Raw genomic sequence first — 24,642 nt, 5'->3', positions numbered from 1 at the left:
TCAACAGGAGACATTACCTGTACTTCGATCGATGTCAGACTGTACCAGCAATCGTAATATTTAATTGTAGTTACACTGGTAAATATTTTCCTGGCTTTCAATATTCTTGTGAGTCTTGTATGTATTTGATGATCTGTAGATAACTTTTGTGGTGTTTGACTGTCAGTGCAATTTAGCGATCTGTGCAAAATACTTTTACCGCTGATAGGCTTGACTGCAGAAAACTATGGCGAAAGGATCGCTAGGAACGATGTATCCTTTGCTATTCTGGGAAGCATTGGAACATCCCTCTCGGTGCTGGACCATACCACAGCTATACGTCATCGCATATGGGACCAGTGTGAGTGCGCCTTGGAGTTCTGTGATGTCAGTATAACACTCGATGAATTCTAATTTTATACACGAAAATAGACCCAGCTTTCACCTGCAATGGTGTGATAGCGATGGCTCGCGCCGGCTTGCCTCCGGCAGTGGCTCGCGGTGGCGGCTGCAGCGGGGGCGGCGTCGGCGTCGGGCATCGAGTGGTGGGATGTGTTTTTATTAGCAAACTTTTGTTTAAACTATATTCCATCGATTTCACCAACCAATACAATGCTGCGAATTAGGAAGAACTACCCCATACATGTGAAGAATACCGATTTAATTAACTTGCATAAATTTTTTATATCAATGTGGTGTTTGCGGTACAGTAGTTAATGGGAGGGAATGCGTGAGTGGGTGACATGTAGCAGAACAGCAGGTTATGTGCAGAATACTACGTTAATTTGCATAATTTTTATGTAAAATGCAGTACAATAGTTTAAGGGGATGGGTGACAAAGGACAATCCGTCAGAAATGGCTTTGAAAAGCATGTGAAATTCAAAACATGTACCAGAAAATGGTGAAAGGCCATAACTGATTACTTAATTTGGTATCAAAGGCGGTTTAATAGTTTAAGCAAATGGGGGGTGACATGGAAAACCAGTTAATGGAACAATAGGTTAAGTGCCGACAAGGGCCCACACATTAGGTTAAGACACCCGAAGTACAGTGCCAAACATTAGGATATATAGCATGTTTGCCCCATATAATTGCTTCTTGCAAGACCTACATGTTTCCAAGCAGAAGAATGATGAGCAAAAGAAATCCAACCCCCCAAAAACTGATTTTTTTACAAATAAACAATACACGCTTGAATTTCCTGTTATGAGATCCTTCCTTTCCACTAATTTACTTATATTCCATACAATGCACTGAATCCCTTAACTTGTTAAAAAAAACAATATTTCACACAATGTCTAAATTGTTTACACAGTATACCATACACTACAATCGAATATCCTCCAAATGATCGATCAACTGAGTCTTTTTCCCGCTAATTCCTAGGAAGAGGTGGTGGTCGGATGATTTGGGTTAGTAGAGGTGCCCTTTTTTCTGCTATTTTCTTAGGTTAGTAGAGGTTGCATTTTCCTGATGGAATTTGAACTTCCTACCAGGGGTGTGTGGCGGGGAGGGGGGGGGGGGGGGTTGACACTTTCCCACCAGAGAGCTTAGGTCAGTAGAGGTTGCATTGTCCTGATGGAATTTGAATTTTCCACCAGAAGGCATCACAGGGGGCGTGGCACTTTCCCACCAGAGAGGTTAATTAATTGATCAATTTAATAAAGTAGTCAATGTGACCTATCTTCCCGCCATTTTCTTAGGTTAGTAGAGGTTGCATTGTCCTGTTGGAATTTGAACTTCGCGCCATTTTTCGGGGTAGGGAGGCATGGCACTTTACCGCCAAAAGCCGCCATTTGGATAACGGTACTTGCGTCATCAGCTGACATCATAGCCGCCATCTTGGATGACGTCACGCGCTGTTCAAGTTAGTGCACATTAGTACATGCTATTACACATCAGCACACATTAGTACTCACTAGTGCACGTTACTACACATTAGTAGACGTTAGTGCATGTTAGTGCACATTAGTACACACTAGCCCATCGACATGGGTTTGTAGGGGGATGTGGCGGTCTGTTGAGGATCGTGGTGGATACTAACTATTTCCTTCCAAGTCCAGGTGGGTGTGGCACTCACAAAAATTGATTCCAAGTCCAGGTGGGCGTGGCAGGGGGGCGTGGCACATTTTCACGAGGGGTGTTAACTAAGTGATGAATTTAATTAAGTAGTCAATCAAATTGATAAGAGTGAGAGGGGGGTCTATTCCAATAACTCAGACCTGAAAGTGTGCCTGTAGCAGCGAGGGGGGAGGGGTTGGGGGAGGGGGAGGGGGTGGGGGGGGGTACAACAGGTTAAGTACCTGTCAATCAAAAGGAAATGGGGATGACACGGAAAAGCACTTAACAGAACAATAGGTTAAGTACCTGACAATCAAAGAAGAACAATAGGTTTGCCTCCTCAGTGCAAACCTACCCCTGATGTGGCAACCTGCACAAACAAAATGTGCTCGTAAGAACGTAGCTCTACTACCACTGTGGACAAGTCCAACATTGACCAACTGGATTCACAGGCCTTGGTTTTCCTGATGCCATTATTATTCTGGAAGAAATCACACAAAATTTACAACTAATGATTAGCAAGGTGGATGGAATGACTATTTCTGTAGGAAAAAATTTAATAAAGCAAAAGCAATGTGCATCAAAAGTGGAAATTTAACTACTCAAATTATAGCGCAACAGAAGGTCCTATAAGAGGTTGATCGATTTCAATATCTCAGCAGGATTATATGCAGGAAGGGGGACTTGTATGTAGACATCACCAGCAGAATTGAGAAATCATCTTGCAATCCATATGGCAGACAATAAGTGTGTACACAAAGCTTCGGCTGTACTCTATCATCCTATCGATGGCAGCATACGCATGTGAGACCCGGAAAATGTCAACAAAATCGGCACACGAACTCAGTGTTTTTTACCAACAACGCTTGACGTGAATTTTGAAGATTACCGCGCACTATTGTGGAAACCAATGGATGTATTCAGAGGTAAGGAAAAACCTCGTGACACCTGGATGCGAACTTCAGCAGAGTATCTTCAACGCGTGGACGTGAAATGCAAGGACGCTGTAAAACAGGCAACTGATCGAGTTCGCTGGAGAAAACTTGTTGTCCGAATTGCTACACGCGCACCGATTAACTGGCTGACGGACGGATGAACTATTTTTGTGGCAGCCTACACCCGTCCCGATCGACAGCACTCTGCTATCACAGCCCCATCCTGTTGTGATTTGTTTAAGTTCATTGTTATACATGAAATGTGTTCGCAGTTGCGAACACGGGCAGCAGTCAACTGTATAATAGAATGACGACAGTGAAAATTAGTGCCGGACCGGGACTCGAACCCGGATTTCCCGCTTATCGCGAACGGTCGCCTTACCATTTAGCTATCCGAGCACGACTCATTGCCAGACCCAAACTTCCATGTGTCGTCATCCACGGTTCTACAACCTGTACTCGTACATCAGTTATGTATATTCACTTACAGAGAAGATACGTTACTTGAAAGTCACTGCCCGGTTTCGGCGGATAAATACGATATTGCAATGCTTTTGTTATTCTGAATTACGATGCAAAGTTCCTTCGGACATGCATACATGGCATTGTAATTCGGAATAACACAAGCATTGCATTATTGTATAAATTCGTCGAGTTTATGTTTCACGACATTCTATATAGCTTTAAAATGTTAAAATGTGTGTGAATTCCTAAGGGACCAAACTGCTGAGGTCATCGGCCACTAGACTTACACACTACTTAAACTAACTTATGTTAAGAACAACACACACACCCATGCCCAAGGGAGGACTCGAACCTCCGGTGGGAGGGGCGCGCATATTTCGCTCTACAGAGAAAGAAATATCGGCATTTTCATTTTATGCTTTAGAGGTAACAAGGCCAAACAGCCGAGAGAAAGTTGTGGACAAATAAGTGGCTAATTTACAGAAAGAAATTCACCCACCTCTGTTACTTAAGGAGCTGGGAGCCGGTGATTTTCGTAATTATCTAAGAAAGAATGAAACATGTATTTCAGAGCTGCTAAACATCATTCAGACTTTCGTAACGAAAAAGTATACAGTCATGAGCGAAGCTGTAAGCTGCGAGGACAGGCTGTTGGCTACAATACCAACACAGTTTCTAGTCAGTGGCAGAAGAGGATCTCAAATTCAGTGTTGCTATATCCCCAGAATCATTTCCTAAAATTATCTCTGAAACCTGCAGCGTAATTTATACTTTCCTGAGAAAATACATCACGGTAAAGCAAAATAAATGAAAGAAAAGATGTTCATACTAAAATTACTAGTATCTTTATGTATCTAGCATAAAAGATGTTGTTGTAAATTTAAGAAATTCATTTCAGATGAGTAGAAGAAAGACACAAATTTTGGTGGCGCACATCACCTACTAAATATGCAACAGCTTTTAGAACTGTTAAAAAAAATCCATACCTTACTCTTCGCAGCAGAAGGCTTGGATATGGACTCGACTTTTTTTTACACTTATATCACTGAATCAAGTATATTTTACGAATAAACGTCTATAGACCGTCTATATATCGGTTTTTGCATCTTAACTGATACGTATCAGAATTAGATTTCATTTCTGATAAGTGTCGGAAATAAAACCTAAAATCTGAAATACAGGACAAATGTATCAATCTGAGGTAAGAGATCCGGAAAGGATACAAACTAGTCGGAAGTCATAAGCGAAAACCATTGTGATACCTCTGACTGTGGAATACATGTACTGGTACTGTTGTTGCTTAGATTGTAAGCTTTCGTAGGTGGTAGTATGGACCAAAACAAAGAAAAAATGTCCAGTAAACATGGGCTCAAAAATGCATAAATGAGGAACTATGAGCAGTTGTTCATCTTCTGTAATGTGAAACATGTCTCCTTTATGGTACAAGTGCTCATAACTCTTAAGGTATGCATTTTTTGTTTTGGTCTGTCCTAGAGCTTTTATGCTACGTACACAAATAAATTAATGTCGTTTACATGAACGTCTTCTGTTTTATGTATTTTACTTTACCAATGTGTATTTCCGCAGGTAACTATAAATCACGTTATAGATTTCAGGAATCGTTTTAATTGTGAGGATGGAACAGCACTGAATCTGAGGAAGTCGTAACTTCCGCCAGTGGCTAGAAATCATAATGTTGCTAACAGCCACTCCTTGCAGCTTACAGCCCCTCTCGTGACTGTATTATCTTTCGTTAAGAATGGTTTGACATCCAGCAGCTCCGAAATGCGTGATTCGTCCATTCTTAGATAATTACTAAAATCATCGACTCCCAGCTCCTTAAGTAGCATAACGGGGGTGACTTTCTTCCCTTGCATTAGCCACTTCCTTGTCCTCTGGTTCCTCTCGGCTTTTTTGGCCTTGTTACCTCTAACGCAGCCAAGGCAAACTCCCGTTTTTGTTTTCGTGTAAAACCAAGCGGGGTCTCGTAGAACATAAACAGAATGAACTTAAGATGGATGAATCAGGGCGAGGCTGTAATCGCTGAGTGCAGTCGGTTGGAATGTGTGTAGGCTGCCACGAAGCTGGTCGGTCTGTAAGCCGATAAACTGGTGTGTGTGTGTGGGGGGGGGGGGGGCTTAAGAAATAAAATCATTCGCGATGCGAATATTCCAAGAATCGGCCGGAATGCGCCTTAGGGCTGCTAGGGAAGCCGACAAGCCCTATGCTGCGACAGGCGGGGTGGCAGGCGGCGCCGCGCGGCGTGTAGCCGGCAGCACGGGCGGGGCCGTGCCCAGACTTCCGGTGCGCGTGCACCGGCGTTCGGCTGTTTCCGCCTGACGTCACGGCCGCTCGGCGTGCGCTCGGGCGAGCGTCGCGGGCCCGGCGGCTTCGCGCTCAGTGCTCGAGCCGCCCCGCTCACAACGACTAAGTGGTGGACACGCAGCGCAGCGGAGCACCGTCCAGCAAGCAGGCAGCGAGCCAGCAGTTGTCGCAGCGAAGCGCGCAGCCCCAGCGTTCCACCACGGTAGCCGCAGGAAGCCCCGTGATGGCGAGCGACGAGAACAAGGCCCCCGCGGACACCACGGGCGAAAAGGAGCAGCAGGACAAACCGGAGAAGCAGGAGACGGGGGCGGCCGACTCGAACAAGCAGGCCGAGCAGCAGCAAGAATCTGCTGGCCAACAGACGGCGCCGGCGCCCGCCAAGCCCGCGCCCGCGGTGCACAAGGCCAACTTCGAGAAGGACGTCGTCTACCTGTACCAGTTCTCCCGCACGCCGCTCATCCCCTCGCTGTCGCCCTACTGCCTCAAAGTGGAGACGTGGCTGCGGCTCGCCGGGATCAAATACGAGGTGAGTTGCCACCGCTTCATGCGCCGTAGCGTTCCGGAAAACTTCGTTTTGCTGTTCTGTTTGATGGTCTTCTGGCGTAGCTGATATTGAGTGTAAACTAAAATTCCAAAAATATCGGGATTGTGCAGCATCCTATAAAAGACGACGCACTTCATTGGTAATTTGCAGTATAGCCAGTTAGATCTTCAGGCCTGATGTATAAGGCATTGGACTCAGGATCCGAAGACGAATTTTATCTACCCTGTCAGTCGTGTTTCTCCGGTTCTGGAATGGCTTCATTCAATTTAGTCTTCCAGTGCCCCATGCACTGGTGGAACGGGAAGAACCCTGTTAAGTGATACTGTCACACAGTTCAGTGGCTTGCAGAATGCACGTGCCCTCCCCTATTCTCTTCAGTTAATTTTACTTTCTTTAAACGCCCCGCAGTGGTACTATTTATGCAGCTTGTTTGACAAAGACGCCTGTTTTGAGACCTCAGATTTTTCTTCCTTCGAATCTGCTTCAGTGGCCATTCGCTGTCCACCTGAGGGCTTGGCGACCGGTAGCTCTTATCAGTGCTAGTGGAATGTTTCATTGGTACAAAGTTTTCAACTAGTGTGTTGAAAGAAGCTGGATTAAGAAATTCTGCCATGAAGATGCTTATTTGAAATTTGTCACATTAGCTGCCGCACAGCACGAAATGAATTTTTTTTTTCTTACCAGAACAGTAGATACCTTATTTGTAAATCCTAATAAGTCCTACTGCTTTGTTTTGCAGCCTTAATTTTTGTAGTCGAAAATGGTTTTAAACGTTGGATAGATCGGAGGTGACAATCCATCAGTTGACACTGACGATAAGATTTACTGCTCAAGACTTCATCCACTCTTTGTTCAACATTTTCATATGTCTAGACCGTAAACTAAAGGAGCTTTTTATTAGTTAGCCGAGAGCTGCATGCAATGTTCAGCACATACTCGTAAACATACGTGCTGTCGACGCCGGAGTTAGAGCGCCTGCGAGATGCAGTGGTGGCAACCAGTATGACAGCCCGGTTGGGGGAAGAGGAACAATCGCGTGAACTGTGCAGCTCTTCCACTTCGGACCACTGCGAGCACGTCGAATAGGGCAGTTGATACGGGTTTTGCACTAGCCGGCTTGTGCGGTCAGAGCGCGTGCTAACGTTGCGTGCAACACACTGCCCCATAACTGAAGTTACTGTTAGTCAACATATAAGCTCGCGTCGCTCGGATGTTTGGAGGAGAAATAGCGGATAATACGCATGTGGCACGCAGTATGGAGCGGGCTTTTAAAATTTCGTGGAATTTCAGCGACTTAAGAGTATTTTATTGAGCTGTATTTGTCTTTGATGCATTTAGCTCCAAACGAGTGAAGTTATCGCTTTGAATCGAAAGCTAGAACTCAGCAGCGGCAGCCGTTAGATCACAAGTTTGTAGTGTTATGTGAAAGTACTTATATCAAAATTGGGTTACAGATCTGTTGTTCGTAGCTGGTCATGGAATTATGTAGTTATAGGGATCCAAAGTAGTCATTTGAACTAGGTATTTAAAATCTTCAGTAGATCATACGGGCGAGTTTCCCCCCGGCTGGAACTATCATAGTTCCATACTGTTTGATTGTTAGCTGCTCAATCACAGCGTATTTGAAGTTTCCTGCTGTTCAGTCTCGGGTTTTGAAAACACTAAAGGCCCGTATGAATATGTCCTACTTCAAGGTATAATCACGATTACGCGTGAGGTAATGGGAGGGATAACAAGCAGTGTAAAGTTTCAGATGGTTTTTGAAAGCCGTGAAGATGTAATTATATCTATTCCAAATAATCTTGTTCATTGTAGATTCCTGGGCGTGGCTTGCAACATACGGTACACCAATATGTCAAAGCATTGAATATTGATGATTACATGGTCAACGTTCGTCTGTTACGTCATTTCAATTATTAATTTCCATCTTGGAATAATTACCTCGATTTAGTGGCAATGATGTGCAGTTCCGGCCGGTGACAGATTCCTCGGGCCATGTTAGAACCGGTATTGGGCTCGCCGCGTCCTATAGGGGGACTTGCCTCCCTGTAACCGATGCGCTTGACCTCGAGATCGATCAACATGCTCGGCTGAGTCATTTGGAATGCCACGGACAGCGATACGTCACTTCTGACAAGTGGCATACCCTCTCTGGGCTGTTGAAGTTCCCACTTGCTGTGGGGTGATAACTAAGAATACTTTGTAAACCAAGATATATAGTTTCACTAATCACGTGTAACATCGGTTGCCTATTTTGAGGCGAATGTTTAAAAAAAGATGTATACTTCGTGAAGTAGAAATTTCAGCGTGTGGAAGAGGGAAATGTTCTTCCGCTAAGTGTTAAACTAATTCACTGTATTCAGAAATTGTTTTCTTCTAGCGTATATGTAGATATGGTTTGTCAGCGCGGAGCAGCAGCTGCAATACTAGATTGACGTTATATTGTACTCTAGATTTTACCAGAGTTTTGAGGAACGTATTTGCTTTATGGCAACTTACCAACGCTGAGTACTTCTCGGCCACACAAGATTCATGTAGTCGCTTAGGGATAAATACGTTGCTCAGAATTTTTCTGTTTGACCTGGGAATAATTTGGCTGTCACTTGTCTGGTTTCTTTTTTGTATGTGAAAAAGGCACGGTTGCGTCGTGTTTAGAAAGGTACAAAAAGCCTCGGTAGATAAATTTTGCTATGATACCGAAAGACATGGCCTTTCTTAGGATCGATAACCTCGCGACTAAATTTGAGTTTTCCGAAGTTCCTCCAAATCATCTCAGCTGAATGGAATACAGCAATCTGTCAAAGCCCACAGGCGACTCACTTCCTTGTGCATTGTTGCTAATGCCACGTTCGTAAGGAAGTGAACGCCACTGAGTAGTGTATTTCTGTACTTACCGATGTAAATTCTGGCTTAGATGTTTCAGCAACACATTTGGCACGATAAACCTTACCAGTTCGGTCCAATTTGGTACTGGCATACTGACGTAATTTCAGGAAGTATTTCAGAAGAGCAGGGTTGAAAGATCTCCACTACCATGTAGATTAGTTTCCCGCACTTCTACGACGCTTCGGTTCCTCTAAGTCGTCTAAGGGCGCGGCCGATTTCTTGTTTCATCCTTAGCCAGCCACATCTCATTCTGCATCCAACAGCTTCGTCCCTCAGTCTTCCTACATTCTCAATAACCTCTCAACCAGGAGGAAGACTACAAATTGGTGTAATATGAATTCTTACAGGACAAAATCATGTATGGATGATTCAATTTAGGAAACTATCATACAATAATTAGCCTGTGGACGAAACATGCAAAAAGCGCATCTAAAGAAAACTATGTGAGGTCCTCAATCTGATCTTCCTAAGTGATAGGAACATGGGGCTACTGTACTTTGATACCATTTAGATTTGCAGTGACGGCCCCGAACAAGTTTTCACTCCCGAAAGGGGTGTAATTTCCCCCTTCCCCTAGTATAAAGGACAAATGAAGCAAGTACAGACCCAAGAAAATTTGCAGTACATCAGCTTCATTTTCAAGGCCGTTCCGTTATTTCTGTTCATTAAATCACATAAAAGTTGCGACTGGTCACTCGTAGTTTCTCGAGTTCAGGGCTATAATCAGAGCTAGTTTAAGGAAAAGTGGCATCTTAGCAGAGTTAAAAAAAGATACTCGGACGTATCGTATTCTCCTTGTACCTTAAAATGTGAATAGCCTCAATATATTAATTTTTGCTTTGTTTCCGAAGTCCTCTAATCGATATCTTCCGAAGTCAAATGTTTCACTGGAGACTCAGATCTCCAACGCACCTAGAATAAGTTTCCATACATTCTCAGGTAAATAGACCATGGCCAGTTACTTGCCGAAATTTGTTCATCCCGAGCACAGTACTCAATCCCTGAATTTAAGGCAGCCAGGCCACTAAATTCCATTGACTATCTTGGACTAAACTGAAATGAGCTGAGCTGGAACGTCTTGATAGATCAACTGGCGAAAGTTCTCTCTCTTTTGAAGCATGAATCATTCAGATGAGCATTCGGGAGGACGACGGTTCAATCCCGTCTCCGGCCATCCAGATTTAGGTTTTCCGTGATTTCCCTAAATTGTTTCAGGCAAATGCCGGGATGGTTCCTTTGAGAGGGCACGGCCGATTTCCTTCCCCATCCTTCCCTCACCCGAGCTTGCGCTCCGTCTCTAATGACCTCGTTGTCGACGGGACGTTAAACACTAATATCCTCCTCCATTCAGATGAGTCACTGTTTAGATTCCCGGTAAATAAATCGTCGAACAAAAATCTTACACAAGATTGCAGCCAACTTGGAGTTTGATGTTACGAACCAAAATGGAAATGCAGAGTCTAGACAGGTTCTGCCATTACTGCTCCTCGTTAGCCACAAAATTTATGCCGACCCCCTGGTGTCTAGATTGACCCTTGACTACTTAATGGAGTATCAGAAGGTTCTCGCTCAGAAGCCTGACGTTGATGAACGCGGTCTTTAAAATGTTAGAGCCGCCTTAAGCGGCAGGATAGACGCGAGGCGGCTTCGGGACAGATCCTATTAGCGCGCGGAAGCTGCTCCTTAGCCCAGCGTTCAGCACTCCACGCGCTGGAGGGCAGAGCTGCTGCACTGGACATCTGAAGCGGTCACGACCTGCCCAGGGCAATGGGGCTGTTTGGGAAGCAGGGCGATGTTGCGCCTGAGGAAGGCTCTCGCTTCCAGCTGCATCTGGAGTTTACTTGGCCACTGTACACATTGCTATTGCAGTTACTTAATGTCTAGAATGTTTCACTCTTTCCACGCTGGGTAGGAAGAGATTTCACAGGTTTGCTTCCAGATTCAAAAAATTATCAAATAACATTACTGCGTGATACAGGTGAAACATACACGTAGTGGCAACAATTTTGCCACGTTTTTACTCAGATTGTAGGCAACGGCCTTGCCGCAGTGTATACACCGGTTCCCGTGAGATCACCGAAGGGCTGTCGGCCGTGGTCGGCACTTGGATGGGTGACCATCCTGACCGCCATGTGCTGTTGCCATTTTTCGGGGCTGTACTCAGCCTCGTGATGCCAATTGAGGAGCTACTCGACCAAATAGTAGCGGCTTCGGTCCAGAATACCATCATAACGACGAGGAGAGCGGTGTGCTGACCCCACGCCCCTCCTATCCGCATCCCCCACTTAGGATGACACGGCGGTCGGATGGCCCCGGTAGGCCACTTGTGGCCTGAAGACGGAGTGCTTTTACTCACTGTTTTGCCTCAAGGGGTGGAATGGCCACTGTTCAAGGCTGGTATCAGAAAAATTCCAGATGGTCTTTGGGACTCGAACCTGGGACCTCACATCAGTAACCAGCAAATAACAGTACCCTTATCACTAAGCGGTCTCATGGGAAACGTAATTGAGCTAATTCATCTGTCAAACGAAAAGGCCGTAGTTTTATCTAGCTGACTCATTGCAGGAAACACAATGAATCAGCTATGTAAAATGTCTACTTATGGTAGATGAATATCAAAACTTACTGAAAGCAACAGCTGGAATGACTGCATTTATCTTGTCACTTTGCCAAAGAATGTGGAGTCAGTGAAATAAGGCGAGCTGATAAGCTATTGTGTTCACGATTTCTGGAAGTGACTCATGTGAAGTACAGCGAATGCAGCAGTTATCTGCTCCACAGAAGATATCAGATTCGGAGTAAAGATAAATATGAAACTGGTTTATAGGGAACGTAAATGATAGTTTACGCGTCGATGGTACATAAAGAATACTGAGAAACTTCGTGATGTTGCGGTAAGGTAGTCAGAAATTTTCGGCCTCTGTGAAGAGTGTTAATTCTTGTAACCAGTTTTATCAGCGTGAATTCATGGAAACTGGGCGAGAGAAAAAAGTTCTCTGAAATAAAACACGGTATTTTGTATGTATATGCAAATTGGAACTGGCTTTGTCTGTGCTTCAGTTCAGTGTTTCACCTGTCCGCGATTTGGCAATGTGAAATAAGCCATTTTGCACTGAGTCGGAGTCGGCGTTGATCTGCAGATCACACAAGTAGCTGGGTTACTTCAGAGGTCGGAGGCAGGCTAGGGTGAAACACCACCAACGCCAAGTACGTGTAGTGTTCAAATGAGCGATGAAGTTGTGGACAGCTCTTTTAACGAGCTATTAGGGGAATGTTAAGGCTAGGTTTGTGATAAAGCGTCAGAAGGAATACGCAAGAATAAATTCATAACTCTTCTTAAATTACTGTTTCAATTTTGACGTAAAACGTGATTCAAACATTCAGCATTACCTAAGACCGTAATTGGTGTAAGATTCACTGAGAGTTAATATTCGACTCGTTAAATGTTACACAAAGGATTCGACTGAAACTAAGCGTGGAGGCTATGACCGTGATGAATGTCTTTGCCATCGAACGGGGCTCCGGTGACAGCGGGCCATTGTGAAGGATAACGGTACGAGCTCAGCCTGCGCAGCTGGAGTTCCGTGGACCGTGGCTAAGGTCTGGCTAGCGGCCCGCCTTGAGATTCTGTTCCACAGAAATTAAGAGGCTACCAACTACAGGGTAAGACACGAGCTGGTTTCATTTCAGATGTTGCACGGATATATCCCACTCCACGTATGCAGCAAAGAAAGGCTGAAATTATCCTTTAAGTCTATCATTCTAACCTTTGTATACTGAACAAGAGTAAATGTGGTTCATTTTTATGGGTAATCCATTCGTTTGTACTGATCTATGCATAATGAGATGGTGGCAGGAGCATATCAGCAAAAAGTGGGTGTAGTAGCAACGACTAAAATCTGACCACTGACACAACCACTGTTACTTAACATTATAGTAGTAAAAATCTGCTGTACAACGGCAACGTAAATTACACTTCAAAGTAGACCAGATATAATTAACCACGAAATGCAGCAGTTCGGACTGTATTACGCTATAACACTTCCATAAAAGACGAATTATAAAATGTTCTGGGGCATTATTCATGGCTTTAGCTGTACTTTTGCCCCATAGTGGGTAGGATAATGAAACAGTGAAGGGTGAACGTTAGAGAAAACCATGCCTGGTATAGCGCTATAAGATTCATGCGAGACGTTGGGTTTGAGGACAGCTTTCTCGTTCACATGTGCAGCCGATTTTATGAAAAAGCTTGGATGTTAATCACGCTGTTGCTGCATGGCTGAGTTGTTGGCCGAGAAGTTTAAATTTCTAGGCTGTTATTGCTGCTTGCAGAGCTTTTCATCGGAATTTTGTGATTAGTGCTGTGACACGTCATTTTTAGACTTGCTAGCCAACGTCTCCACTTGGGAATATAGCGCTATGAAGTTAGGTGTTCAGTGATGGAGTAGTGTATCGGTTTCCATACTACGTGACATGTTATGGTCTTATTTTGCATAGTATGTAGTTTCTTTTGATCGGAGATAATGTTTCCAAATGTTTTAGATATTATTTGGCAAGAATATTTTTAGGCGTTTTAGGACTCAGTACTTGAAGAAATATTCTACTGATTACTGCCAACCTGGAAAGCCCTGTAGCTCACCAGACGTGATACACAAATTAACCGGCAATACGTTTGTCGAAGTAGGAAGTGGGTCATATGTGAATACATTCATTAAAGTCTAAAGAGTATAAACGATAGTTTGAACGTTCGCATGCTAGCCACTTAATGGCAAATATTACAGAATGATGCAGTGAGATAAATCTGAAGTCACCACGAATATTAAGCAAGGTAAATGTTGGGACTGTTCCCACTTCCTGTAGCAGTCAGTTGGTCGCAGAGCAAAAAAGAACATGATCGGTTGGCAGGAAGAGGTTATTCCAGTTCATTTCATGTATTTTTTCGCCAGTCTAGAATTAAATCAGTATTTGCTGAGCGGGGGAGGGGGTTACCATGTACCTGTCAGTTTGTTCCTTCCATACCAGGTGCAACTGTCTCAGCTTGTTGAAAAATTTAATGAAGTTTCACTTCTCAGGTCTTACATTCCCAACAACATGGTTCAACTACGCTCGGTGAGTGGCTAGGTTTTATTGTTGAATTCTGAAGCAGCTCATGTCGAACGTGGTATACCTTCCTGACACAAGGGTGTCGGCCAAGATACAGGCTCACGTGTGCGCTGGGGTGGTGCTGGCGAAAGTGTCTGTCGTCGTGGGGTCTCACACCGGAAGTAATCGCGTTTTTGGCCCTTCCTTCCTGCTTCGCGTCCCCTTGCCTTGAGGACAGGACGCCATCTCGAGGCTATATTAGGCACACTGAAGGGTGCCGAGAAATTCCGCGCCCTCCTGCTGCCGTGTACGAAAATAGCACTTTCATTCCTCAAACCACCCAGCAGTTCTGGTACCACCGTGGTATGACTATCGATCTTCCAAAACGCCCTCGCTTTGTCATCGAACACATGTACATTAAGATTATGGTAATGTGGCTATTTTTGAGTGCAGTGCAGAAATTGAGGGCGTACAGAAATGCCCAACCAAACCCCTCTGGAACACAAGAGACGTTGTGGGTTACAAACTTAACATTAAACGTTCGGCGAGCAAACGCCCATTACGCCAAGAAGTTTGCGTCATCCATAAATGACCGTGATGACAGTAGAGAAGTTGTGTAGTGATAGAGGTATACCGACAGCCTTTCTGTTCATACACCATCTGCGCATGGAACAGCAAGGGGTAGATTATCCTATTACTTAATTTACATCCCGCTTCACATTACATGTGTCAATGATTGCTAGGGTATTTGTAAGTGATGAACCTGCAGTAGTGGTGTTTCTTAAACTCATTTATCTCTTATTTTTTGTCCCTTGCTGTATCCCTGTGTCCTGTACAAAGTGGTACTCCCAGTTTTGGTCTGTTTGATTCCTCCAGCACAGTTACGTTCCGCGAAAGGCAGCAAGAATGCGCCTTACTGAAGTAACATTGCACACTAATAAATTATAGGTTGCCTCGTAGGGTGTATTGTAAAATGGCTCAACCGCAATGAGATCGTTTGGGACAGGATGGTACGTTCATCCTTACGTGAGCCATCTTCATATCGTAAAATTATGCCTCATTTTGAGATGAATCAATTTTCGAGCAATACATCATAAATGATCAGTCCATAATGATATAGTCGAAGGAACACTGTGTCCCATGTCTGGGTAGTACGCCTACGTAAGCACTGTTCAGGCACAGAGTTCCACATAGATAAAGCACTCGGGTGGCTGGAATCCCGTGGCCGCCCCTTGTTAAGTCCAATAGCGTCATCATGAGTAATTTCCTGCGGCAGTTGGTGCCGGCCCGAGGAGGAGGATTAATTACGGCGCCAGGCAGAGTGGCGGCTGCTTAAGTATTCATAGCGTCAGGCGGAGAGAGAGAGAGAGAGAGAGAGAGAGAGAGAGACGGTCGGGTCCGCAAGGGAAGGCGAACAGAAGGGGAGATAGCGATTTTCCAAATAGCTGCGTTCTTGCGTCCACGGAAAAGCTACTGGATTTAGATAACAATACTGTATACCACAAGATTTGGCATGTAGAACATCCACAACTGACTCATAATTAGAGATCTGCTTAAGTCGTACTAATTAAATATTCAAACAACGGATTTCGGGATTTTAAAATCTCGTCTTCAGGTGTATGAAATTGTGTGTGGTAACACAAAATGCGGTCGGACCAGTTAGTGTAAGAGTTCCAAATCACTGCATATTCACAGAAACTGTCCGCCGTCGGGCAGCCGCACGTTATGAATGCCAACTTCTGACTGGCCCGACCGCTTGTTACGCATTACCAAATACACTACTGGCTATTAAAATTGCTACACCAAGACGAAATGCAGATAAGCGGGTATTCAGTGGGCAAATATATTATACGAGAACTGACATGTAATTACATTTTCACGCAGTTTGTGTCCACAGATCCTGAGAAATCAGCACCCAGAACAACCACCTCTGGCCGTAATAACGCACTTCATATGCCTGGGCATTGTCAGCTTGGATGGCGTGTACAGGTACAGCTGCAGCTGCCCATGCAGCTTCAACACGATACCACAGTTCATAAAGAGTAGTGACTGGCGTATTGTGACGAGCCAGTTGCTCGGCCGCCATTGACCAGACGTTTTCAATTGGTGAGAGATCTGGAGAATGTTCTGGCCATGGCAGCAGTCGAACATTTTCTGTATCCAGAAAGGCCCGTACAGGACCTGCAACATCTTGCTGAAATGTAGAATTTCGCAGGGATCAAATGATGGGTAGAGCCACGGGTCGTAACACTTCTGAAATGTAACGTCCACTGATGCGAACAAGAGTTGACAAAGAGTGTAACCAATGGCACCCTATACCATCACGCCGGGTGATACGCCAGTATGGCGATGACGAATACATGCTTCCAGTATGCGTTCACCGCGATGTCGCCAAACACGGATGCGACCATCTTGGTGCTGTAAACAGAACATGGATTCATCCGAAAAAATGGTTTCTCCATTCGTGTACCCTGGTTCGTCGAGTACACCATCGCAAAGCGCTCCTGTTTGTGATGCAGCGTCAAGGGTAACCGCAGCCATGGTCTGAGTTGATAGTCCATGCTGGTGCAAACGTCGTCGAACTGTTCGTGCAGATGGTTGTCTTGCAAACGTCCCCATCTGTTGACGCAGGGATCGAGACGTGGCTGCACGATCCGTTACAGCCATGCGGATAAGATGCCTGTCATATCGACTGCTAGTGATAAGAGGCCGTTGGGATCCAGCACGGCGTTCCGTATTACCCTCCTGAACCTACCGATTCCATATTCTGCTAACAGTCATTGGATCTCGACCATTGCGAGCAGCAATGTCGCGATACGATAAACCGCAATCGCGATAGGCTACAATCCGACCTTTATCAAAGTCGGAAACGTGATGGTATGCATTTCTCCTCCTTACACGAGGCATCACTACGACGTTACACCAGGCAACGCTGGTCAACTGCTGTTGGTGTATGAGAAATAGATTGGAAACTTTCCTACTGTCAGCACGTTGGTGTCGCCACTGGCGCCAACCTTGTGTGAATGCTCTGAAAAGCTAATCACTCGTATATCACAGCATCTTCTTCCTGTCTAATTTCGCGTCTGTAGCACGTCATCTTCGTGGTGTAGCAATTTTAATGGCCACAATAAATCATACACTTGAATAATTAATACGACTGAAGCGGATAGGTGAATTATACTGTATAGCTCTCGTTTGGTGTTCTCACATTTGTGAACCTGCTACTAATATTCCGGTATTCTGATTTTTCAATAGCTGTTTGGTGTTGGGGTGAGATTCCTTTTAATCTCTCTGAACTGTGCGAACTACGTTCCGTGTATTTCTCCACTAAATCTTCGTGAGTTTTGTTCTGGAACTGTCACTGGCATGGTTCAGGCTTGGAAGTTTCCCTAGGAAAGACGGATCGACAACGTGAGTTGCTATAGCGTAACCTGCACGGGAAGCAGTCGGCAACCACGTGAGCGCATGCGGCAAGAGGGGCTGCTCAGGGGAATGCAGTGTCGACACAGGCACGGTGTTGCCGGAAATATCGGCGGCGGGTGGCGGTATCTGCGGCCCGTTTTCCAGGGAAGGTATTTTAATGCGCGCGGCGTGTCTGCGGCAGCGCCCCGCAGATAGCCGGCTGCCCTGCCCTGCCCTGCCGTGCGGGCGGCCCACCCGGGCAGGCGCAGCGGGGCACGCGATACCAGGAAGGCGGGTCTGCCGTAATAGCTGCAGCTCGGCTACTGTCGGCTGACATCGCACGTGCCGTCGCCTCGATTGTAGCAGGCGAGTCTCTTGTACGCGAATACGATCTCCCGTGGGCGAAGCAGTTGCTGACGCGATGAAGATAGTTTAGGGGACGTACAGGGCAGTCATTTTTCCTTTGCTTAATATGCGATTCGGCTGACACGACAAATTAGCTAATAATGCTTGGAGTATTCTGCACCATGCTGTGTGCAGTAGGTTGCGGAGTATATTTCGTACATGAAAGTAATTTATCTGTGGTAAACACGCTGAAAATTTAACGGCGAAAGAATGCCATTACGTTAATACGAGGGACGTTCTATAAGCGGTGAAGTCGTGGCAATTGTCTTGTGGGACTCTAGAGGTTACACTGCTGTCTTCCCTCACTGTGCGGTGATAACCCTGAATTTTACTGTGCTGACCTCAGGAAATTAAACGGGCATCAGCGTGTTAGTCGCCACAAAAATTTTAAACTAAATTCTGCGTCACAGAGCAAGGCCTCAAAAGTCTCAGCACCCGACAGGAGCTGACAAGTTCATTGGACTGTTCCTAATGCACCATGCATCCCGGATCTCGTGCCTTCTGACTTCGGCATGTTTCGACGTTAGCTCAGACGTAAAGTAGTGTGATACCATGCAGGCAAACAGGCCCTCGCAGTAAGATTCCATACTGCCGCCGCATGGAACGGAGATTGTTCAAATATAGGTTTTTTACCGAAAAGAGTGGGGATAATGACTCACTGGAATCCTGAAAAACTTGCTTTCAGAAAAAAAATGTTGCTATGCTTATTGACTGCCCTTCGTATGGTTGAGTGCTCTATAGAAGATAGAACGGTAGAATAACCGAAAGGCATTACTTGGACGGCCGAAACGATGGAGGTTGTACAAAAGCATCCGAAATAAGATCGTGATATGACGGACGGTGCAGCTTAATGTATGTGCACCTGAAAAGGATCAGCAGTATACGGCATTACATGGATTTAGTAAACCACAAAACAAACGGAATTGGCTACTCAACACAAAATATCGTGAACTAAAATTTCTTCAAAAATAATACACTGTGCATCCCGTCAGCCATCATCTAACAAATGTGGTTTCTGTTAAGCATGGTGCTCGTGGATCCTTGAGTGGCTGAAGCATGTCAGTTTTAAGAGATATTATGGTCCTCTTGGTTGTTGGCCTGAGAAATCGTGCTAGTAATGCAGTGTCTGAAACCTGACGTCATAAACATTAGTATTGAATTTTTTTGGAAAAAACAATGTAGATAAACTATTAACGTTTAAAAATATTTTTTCAAAAACATTTTGCCTAGCATATTTAGAAGTTAGATTTGAAGATAGTTGGATTGACTACTGAAACGAGTGGTTGTTTTAATTTCGGTAGTTGTACGCGATGTAGGCATTTAAAGGAATTTTGATAAGTTCTTTTAAATCTTAAACTGTAAACTTCACAGCTGTTCCTGATGATTACCTGCTTTGCTTCATATTATTGACTGGACGTAGCGGGGAGATTAAGCTACCACCTGAGAGATGTGCGAGACGACACGGTATCTCTGAAGAAAAATTTCCTCTTTCTGGCCATGTTAGTATTGATATGGATCTAAAATAACACTATTTCTATGAACATAAATTAACGTAAAAGAATGAGTACACACATTTTAAACGTATATTACAAACGAAGCACGGAACAGATAGTGCGTATGTCAGTTTTGGGTGGGGCTGTTCAGTTGGTCCCGGTGATCCTAAATGAGGTTAGGACAGATACATAAAAGGCCACTGTTTCACGTTTTTTCTGCTAGAGGAAGGTATTAATGTGAATGCGGTGTAAACTTTACCTGATAGTTGCTAAGCATGCTGGTGGAAGGACTAGCGGAATGACTCCAGTGTTGCGTTGGGAGTGTCAAAGTACATACTAACCTAAAAACAAGACCAGTGCATGAAGATTACCCCCTTGCTAAAGGGCTGCCTTGTCTCCTTAAAACGGCTTCATTGGATGCGGTATAGAGGGACATGTAATCTGTACACCCCTCTCGTAGCAGTCAACTTCTCGACATTTCGAACCGCTACTTAAGTACGCCCTCATTCGGAGTCACGAGAGTGAATGCACCCTTCCTGTTCTTCCACTTAGGAGAAATAGTTGGCAGAACAGGAAATGGAACTCTGTTCCTCCTCGTTTCACGCACGCCGACCGCTGAAATTCGGTGGATGACTCACATCAGCATGCAACTTTCAGTTGATGGTAACGAGTGAATAGCTTTCGACGACCCTCACAAATCCCCGGCATGCACTCTAGACGCACGTGCTCGTAAGTCGGGAAGAGTCGCGTTGTTGAGGCCACGGTCGTAAGACTCCCAAATCCCTTCCGTACAGTTAAGAGGGCTTGACCCTACTCTTAAAATCCACATTGTGGCGGTCCATTGCAGACCTGTTTTGGCGTCACGGCGTGTGTAGTTAAACGGCAGTGCTTACGGAAGCATGAAGGCAATATTTTAAGTGGAATGCATTTAAACTTCTGTCCAGCAGCATTAACTCTAAACATTCGCCAGACTAGGTGGTATTGTAGCAAGTGCGTGCCGGCTAGACAGTTCCTTTATCACGCTACGGTGTACCGACGGTAAATGTTATCAGCAGTTCTGGTTCGCGGTGTGATCGATCAAAGGTGCTTTTAAAGGAATACTTGACAGTTTAACACGAGAGATAGATCAAAGGCACCGTTTTAACATCTGTACAGATTCTCAATCATTCTTTCTTGCTACCATGTTTTTGTATAGATATCTCACGTTGACCTGGTCCATTTTAAAGCACTGTTAGCATCCCCAACGACCTAAGTTTGCTTCCCACAGGGCAAGAATTTAAACGATGTGAAGCGTATGCGTCCCTGAAAATAGCATTATGGGATGACAAATTACTGTAGCTTGCTACGAAACACGAACCAATACTAAAGGTGTGACTTCATTCTTAAGATGCTGTGATTTTTTATGCGACGTAGTCAGTTTGACAGATCTCTGCATATTTAGTGAACAGCTACGATGAAAAATCAAACGTCACGGGCTAAACTGATCAGTCGCTATACTGGAATACAGCTTAGAAAACTAGTGGCGTGATCGGTTTTTTCTGTACTAGAACTTCAAAGGGCATATACTCCTAGATTGCAAGAAATTTGACATACATGTCAAAGGCGCGTCATTTTTGGCATAATTTGTAACAAATGTCAGAAAACAGTAAGTCGGTTTCACGTCGGTGACACAGTACAGCAACAGCCAAACTGAAAATTAACTTTGTCGTAACGTATGTTCTGGTCACTACCGTTCTGCTACCTCTGGTGTTGGGTTACCAGTCACTTGTGGCCGGTGACATTCGTTTCGTTGTCTTTTGTGCAACATGGTTTCTTAGTGACTGAAGCCATTCTCGCAAATGTTCAGAAGAGCAGGAAGACTACAATGATACTGCGCAGCAAGCTCAATATTGCACGGAACTGTGCAAATGTTACTTCTTAGTCATCAGCCGTCTGGCTAGTTTGATGCGGCCCGCCACGAATTCCTTTCCTGTGTCAGCATTTTCATCTCAGCTGCACTTCCAACTTGCATCCTCAATTATTTGCTGGGTGTATCCGTCAGTCTTACTACAGTTTTTACCCTGTAGTACCATGTACACTGTAGTAAAAGTTATTCCCTGATGTCTTAAGCACGTTCGAATCAACTGATAACGTCCGTGGCGTTTTTAGGTATTTTCTTCAGATCTTTGAGAGTAGCTGATGGAGTTAATACAGCTGTTTCAAGCGTATTAAATTAAGGACTCAGTGTAGGGCAATAACTACCATCACTTTGTCCCATCGCGTCATGCAGATTTCGGACACACAAAACTCACTGAAATCTAAGATGCGTAATATACTCTTCACAATAAAAAATAAACGTAGCCTCATGGCAACGGATGTTAGAATTGCCCGCTCACAGCCTGCCTTTGTCTACGCAATAGACCAGTCTGTTACCACATTCTGCTTTCCAAATGATAGTATACAAGCAAAATAAACGAATATTCTGCGATGTTTCCGCAAGTATGACCTTACACACGTCATTAAGAGTCAAAGCCTACTTTCGGTATGGGTAAACTGAGCTACCCCAGTCTGCTGTCAGCGTACTAGACGGGGATCAAACTGCCGTTAGTGTGCGTTGCCAGATCTCGTTACCGACAGCGTCCCGTGTGATAGTTTCTGACCGCCGGCCATCCACGCCAGAAATAAGGTTCAGCGGCCTTCACTTCCCGTGTGAAGACAGTGTTAAGCCTTTTTTGCACAACTTGTTTTAATAGACTGCTCGTGGCAAGCGAGTCTACAGCAATGCCTTAGGCGTACTACTGCTGAATTGAATCTCGTCTGAGTGGTCGTTGTTTATGCGTCGGCGCCAAAATTGCTTGAGAGCTGCCTGCTGTGTAGTTCGGAATATGAACGCAGAAAATTGGGTTATTGTATGATACAAATACAGTTACAGGATTAAGAAACTTGCAACGTCAGTATACATAGTTAATGACGAAAGTAAAATTCCAAACCTCCTTAAGCAAGGTCGTTTGGTATATTTGCTGAAGTTGAATTGAAAGCATAGGGGAAAAGATCTTTCGAGCGTTCAAAGTTTTTCTCGAAAAATCCATACATGTTTTAATACTGGACGTACGTATGTATATTCCACATCCCCTCCTATAGTCAACCAAACTTGGCACAAATCTACTGTCTGGAAAGAATAGTTTTGGGCGTAAGAATCTATCAAAGGGGTGAGCGTGACGGCGCTCTGACGATTCCCACAAAATCATGAAAGGATAAACGTTCTTAAAGTTTCGCAGCTCATGCTACATGAAGTGTGACGTTTTAATTTTACTTCACTACTAATTGTATTCTTTACACATTCTGCAGACAGTATTCACAAACGCCACTGAGCATACCAGAAAAATTACATCACAAGACACTTAGTTCAGGCGATACGTCATAAACATTAATCTGCCTATAAATGAAACTGTAGGGCGAAATTGGTTATACACGGGTGAAAAGTGTCAAATATGCGTGAACTATGTTAAATGTCAGACATGACATGCGCGTATGTGAGGAAAGCCTCCGGTAAAAAGCTCGTACTAAACACCTGGAGCGATTTCAAACAGGGTACTCACATTAGTCACAATCTGGAAAGAAGTACTGTAGGGGGTAACAGCCACAAGTCTCATATAGGGATAAGCGTGATAAAGTGGAAAGAAAAGGGAGGACGAAGAGATGGGCAGACAGCGCGGATGGACAGAGGGGGGCCAGGAGGTAATGTACAGAGAGGGAGGGGGTGGTGGAGACTGACATTAGGGGGTGGGTTGGAGGTGGACACAGAGTAGTTAGGGGGAGGAGACTTGGATAAAGGCAGAGAAGATCAGTGGAAAGAGGAGAGGAGATGGACTGATACTAGAGGATTGTAAAAAATAACCGGGCGACTCTGGGTTTCTCAGACAGTATACGAGTACATAAAGTTGAACATGTAGAAGTCAGTAGATAGCATATTTGTACTTCGTCAGTGTAAAATCTTGAAAATTATTTCTGTTCAGTAAGTAGACTTGTTAACTGTTAATTTTCTTTGTGTTTACATTCTAAAATGTGAACAGTGGAACTTCTGTGTTCTGGTAGAACACTGAGAGTACCAAATCCGAATGTAGTCTATGCAAACTAGAAAATAAAACAGATAAGGTAGATTATAAAAGCGCAAAATCCATTACTACGAGAGCACGGCGAAACAACTCTCTGCAGCAGACTAGAACTGCACTCAAGACAATTGTAGTGCACGACTCGCGCCTATCGTGTGTAGCTGATTTTGACCAGAAAGCCGCTCATGTGAAACGGGCTTTGATGACAGCGTGGGTGGCGGGGTGCGCCCATTAGTCGTCAGCATTCGTTCCGCCGCCCCAAGGGGAGGGGGCGCCGGGGCAATTAGCAGACAACAGGGGCTCACTTCCGCTCAAAGTTCCCTTAGTCAGCGCAGAATGAAAACTCCTCACAGGTTGCTGTAATGTGCTTGTCCGGTATGCTGTGTGTATATCGTGCAGTTTCGATAACTTGGCTAAGGATCGAAATTAAATGGAGTAAATATTGCCTGCACGTGTACATACCGCGTGGGACCCGTACCAGATTATATATATATATATATATATATATATATATATATATATATATATATATATTTGAGAGAGAGAGAGATCCAACGGAGAGCAGCGCGCTTCGTTACAGGATCATTTAGTAATCGCTAAAGCGTTACGGGGATGATAAACTCCAGTGGAAGAGTCTGCAAGAGAAGCTCAGTAGCTCGGTACGGGCTTTTGTTGAAGTTTCGAGAACATACCTTCACTGAGGAGTCAAGCAGTATATTGCTCCCTCCTACGTATATCTCGCGAAGAGATCATGATGATAAAATCAGATAGATTAGAGCCCACACAGGCATACCGACAATCTTTCTTTCCACGAACAATACGAGACTGGAATAGAAGGGAGAACCGATAGAGGTAATCAAGGTACCCTCCGCCACAGTCAGGTCGCTTGCGGGAGTATGGATGTAGCAGCTCCGCCGTTAGTCACTGTTCCAAGAAGTCAACGGATCATTCATTTAAAGTACGCCGCGTGCGT

The 24,642-nt window shown here is 44.6% G+C and overlaps 1 protein-coding gene across 1 annotated transcript in view; it reads left to right on the top strand.

The window, feature by feature from the left end:
* The first annotated feature begins 5,842 nt into the window (after positions 1–5,842).
* Positions 5,843–24,642, top strand: part of LOC126484258 (failed axon connections) — a 157,550-nt gene continuing 138,750 nt past the window's right edge. Inside the window, exon 1 of the mRNA XM_050107681.1 lies at positions 5,843–6,292. Coding sequence (XP_049963638.1) covers positions 5,990–6,292 — 303 coding nt within the window. The 5' untranslated portion in view covers positions 5,843–5,989. The remainder of the gene's footprint in view (positions 6,293–24,642) is intronic.

This window comes from Schistocerca serialis, chromosome 1, assembly GCF_023864345.2.
Source record: "Schistocerca serialis cubense isolate TAMUIC-IGC-003099 chromosome 1, iqSchSeri2.2, whole genome shotgun sequence".
NCBI classification, from domain to species: Eukaryota; Metazoa; Arthropoda; class Insecta; order Orthoptera; family Acrididae; genus Schistocerca; species Schistocerca serialis.
This window is presented reverse-complemented; position numbering and strand designations above follow the sequence as displayed.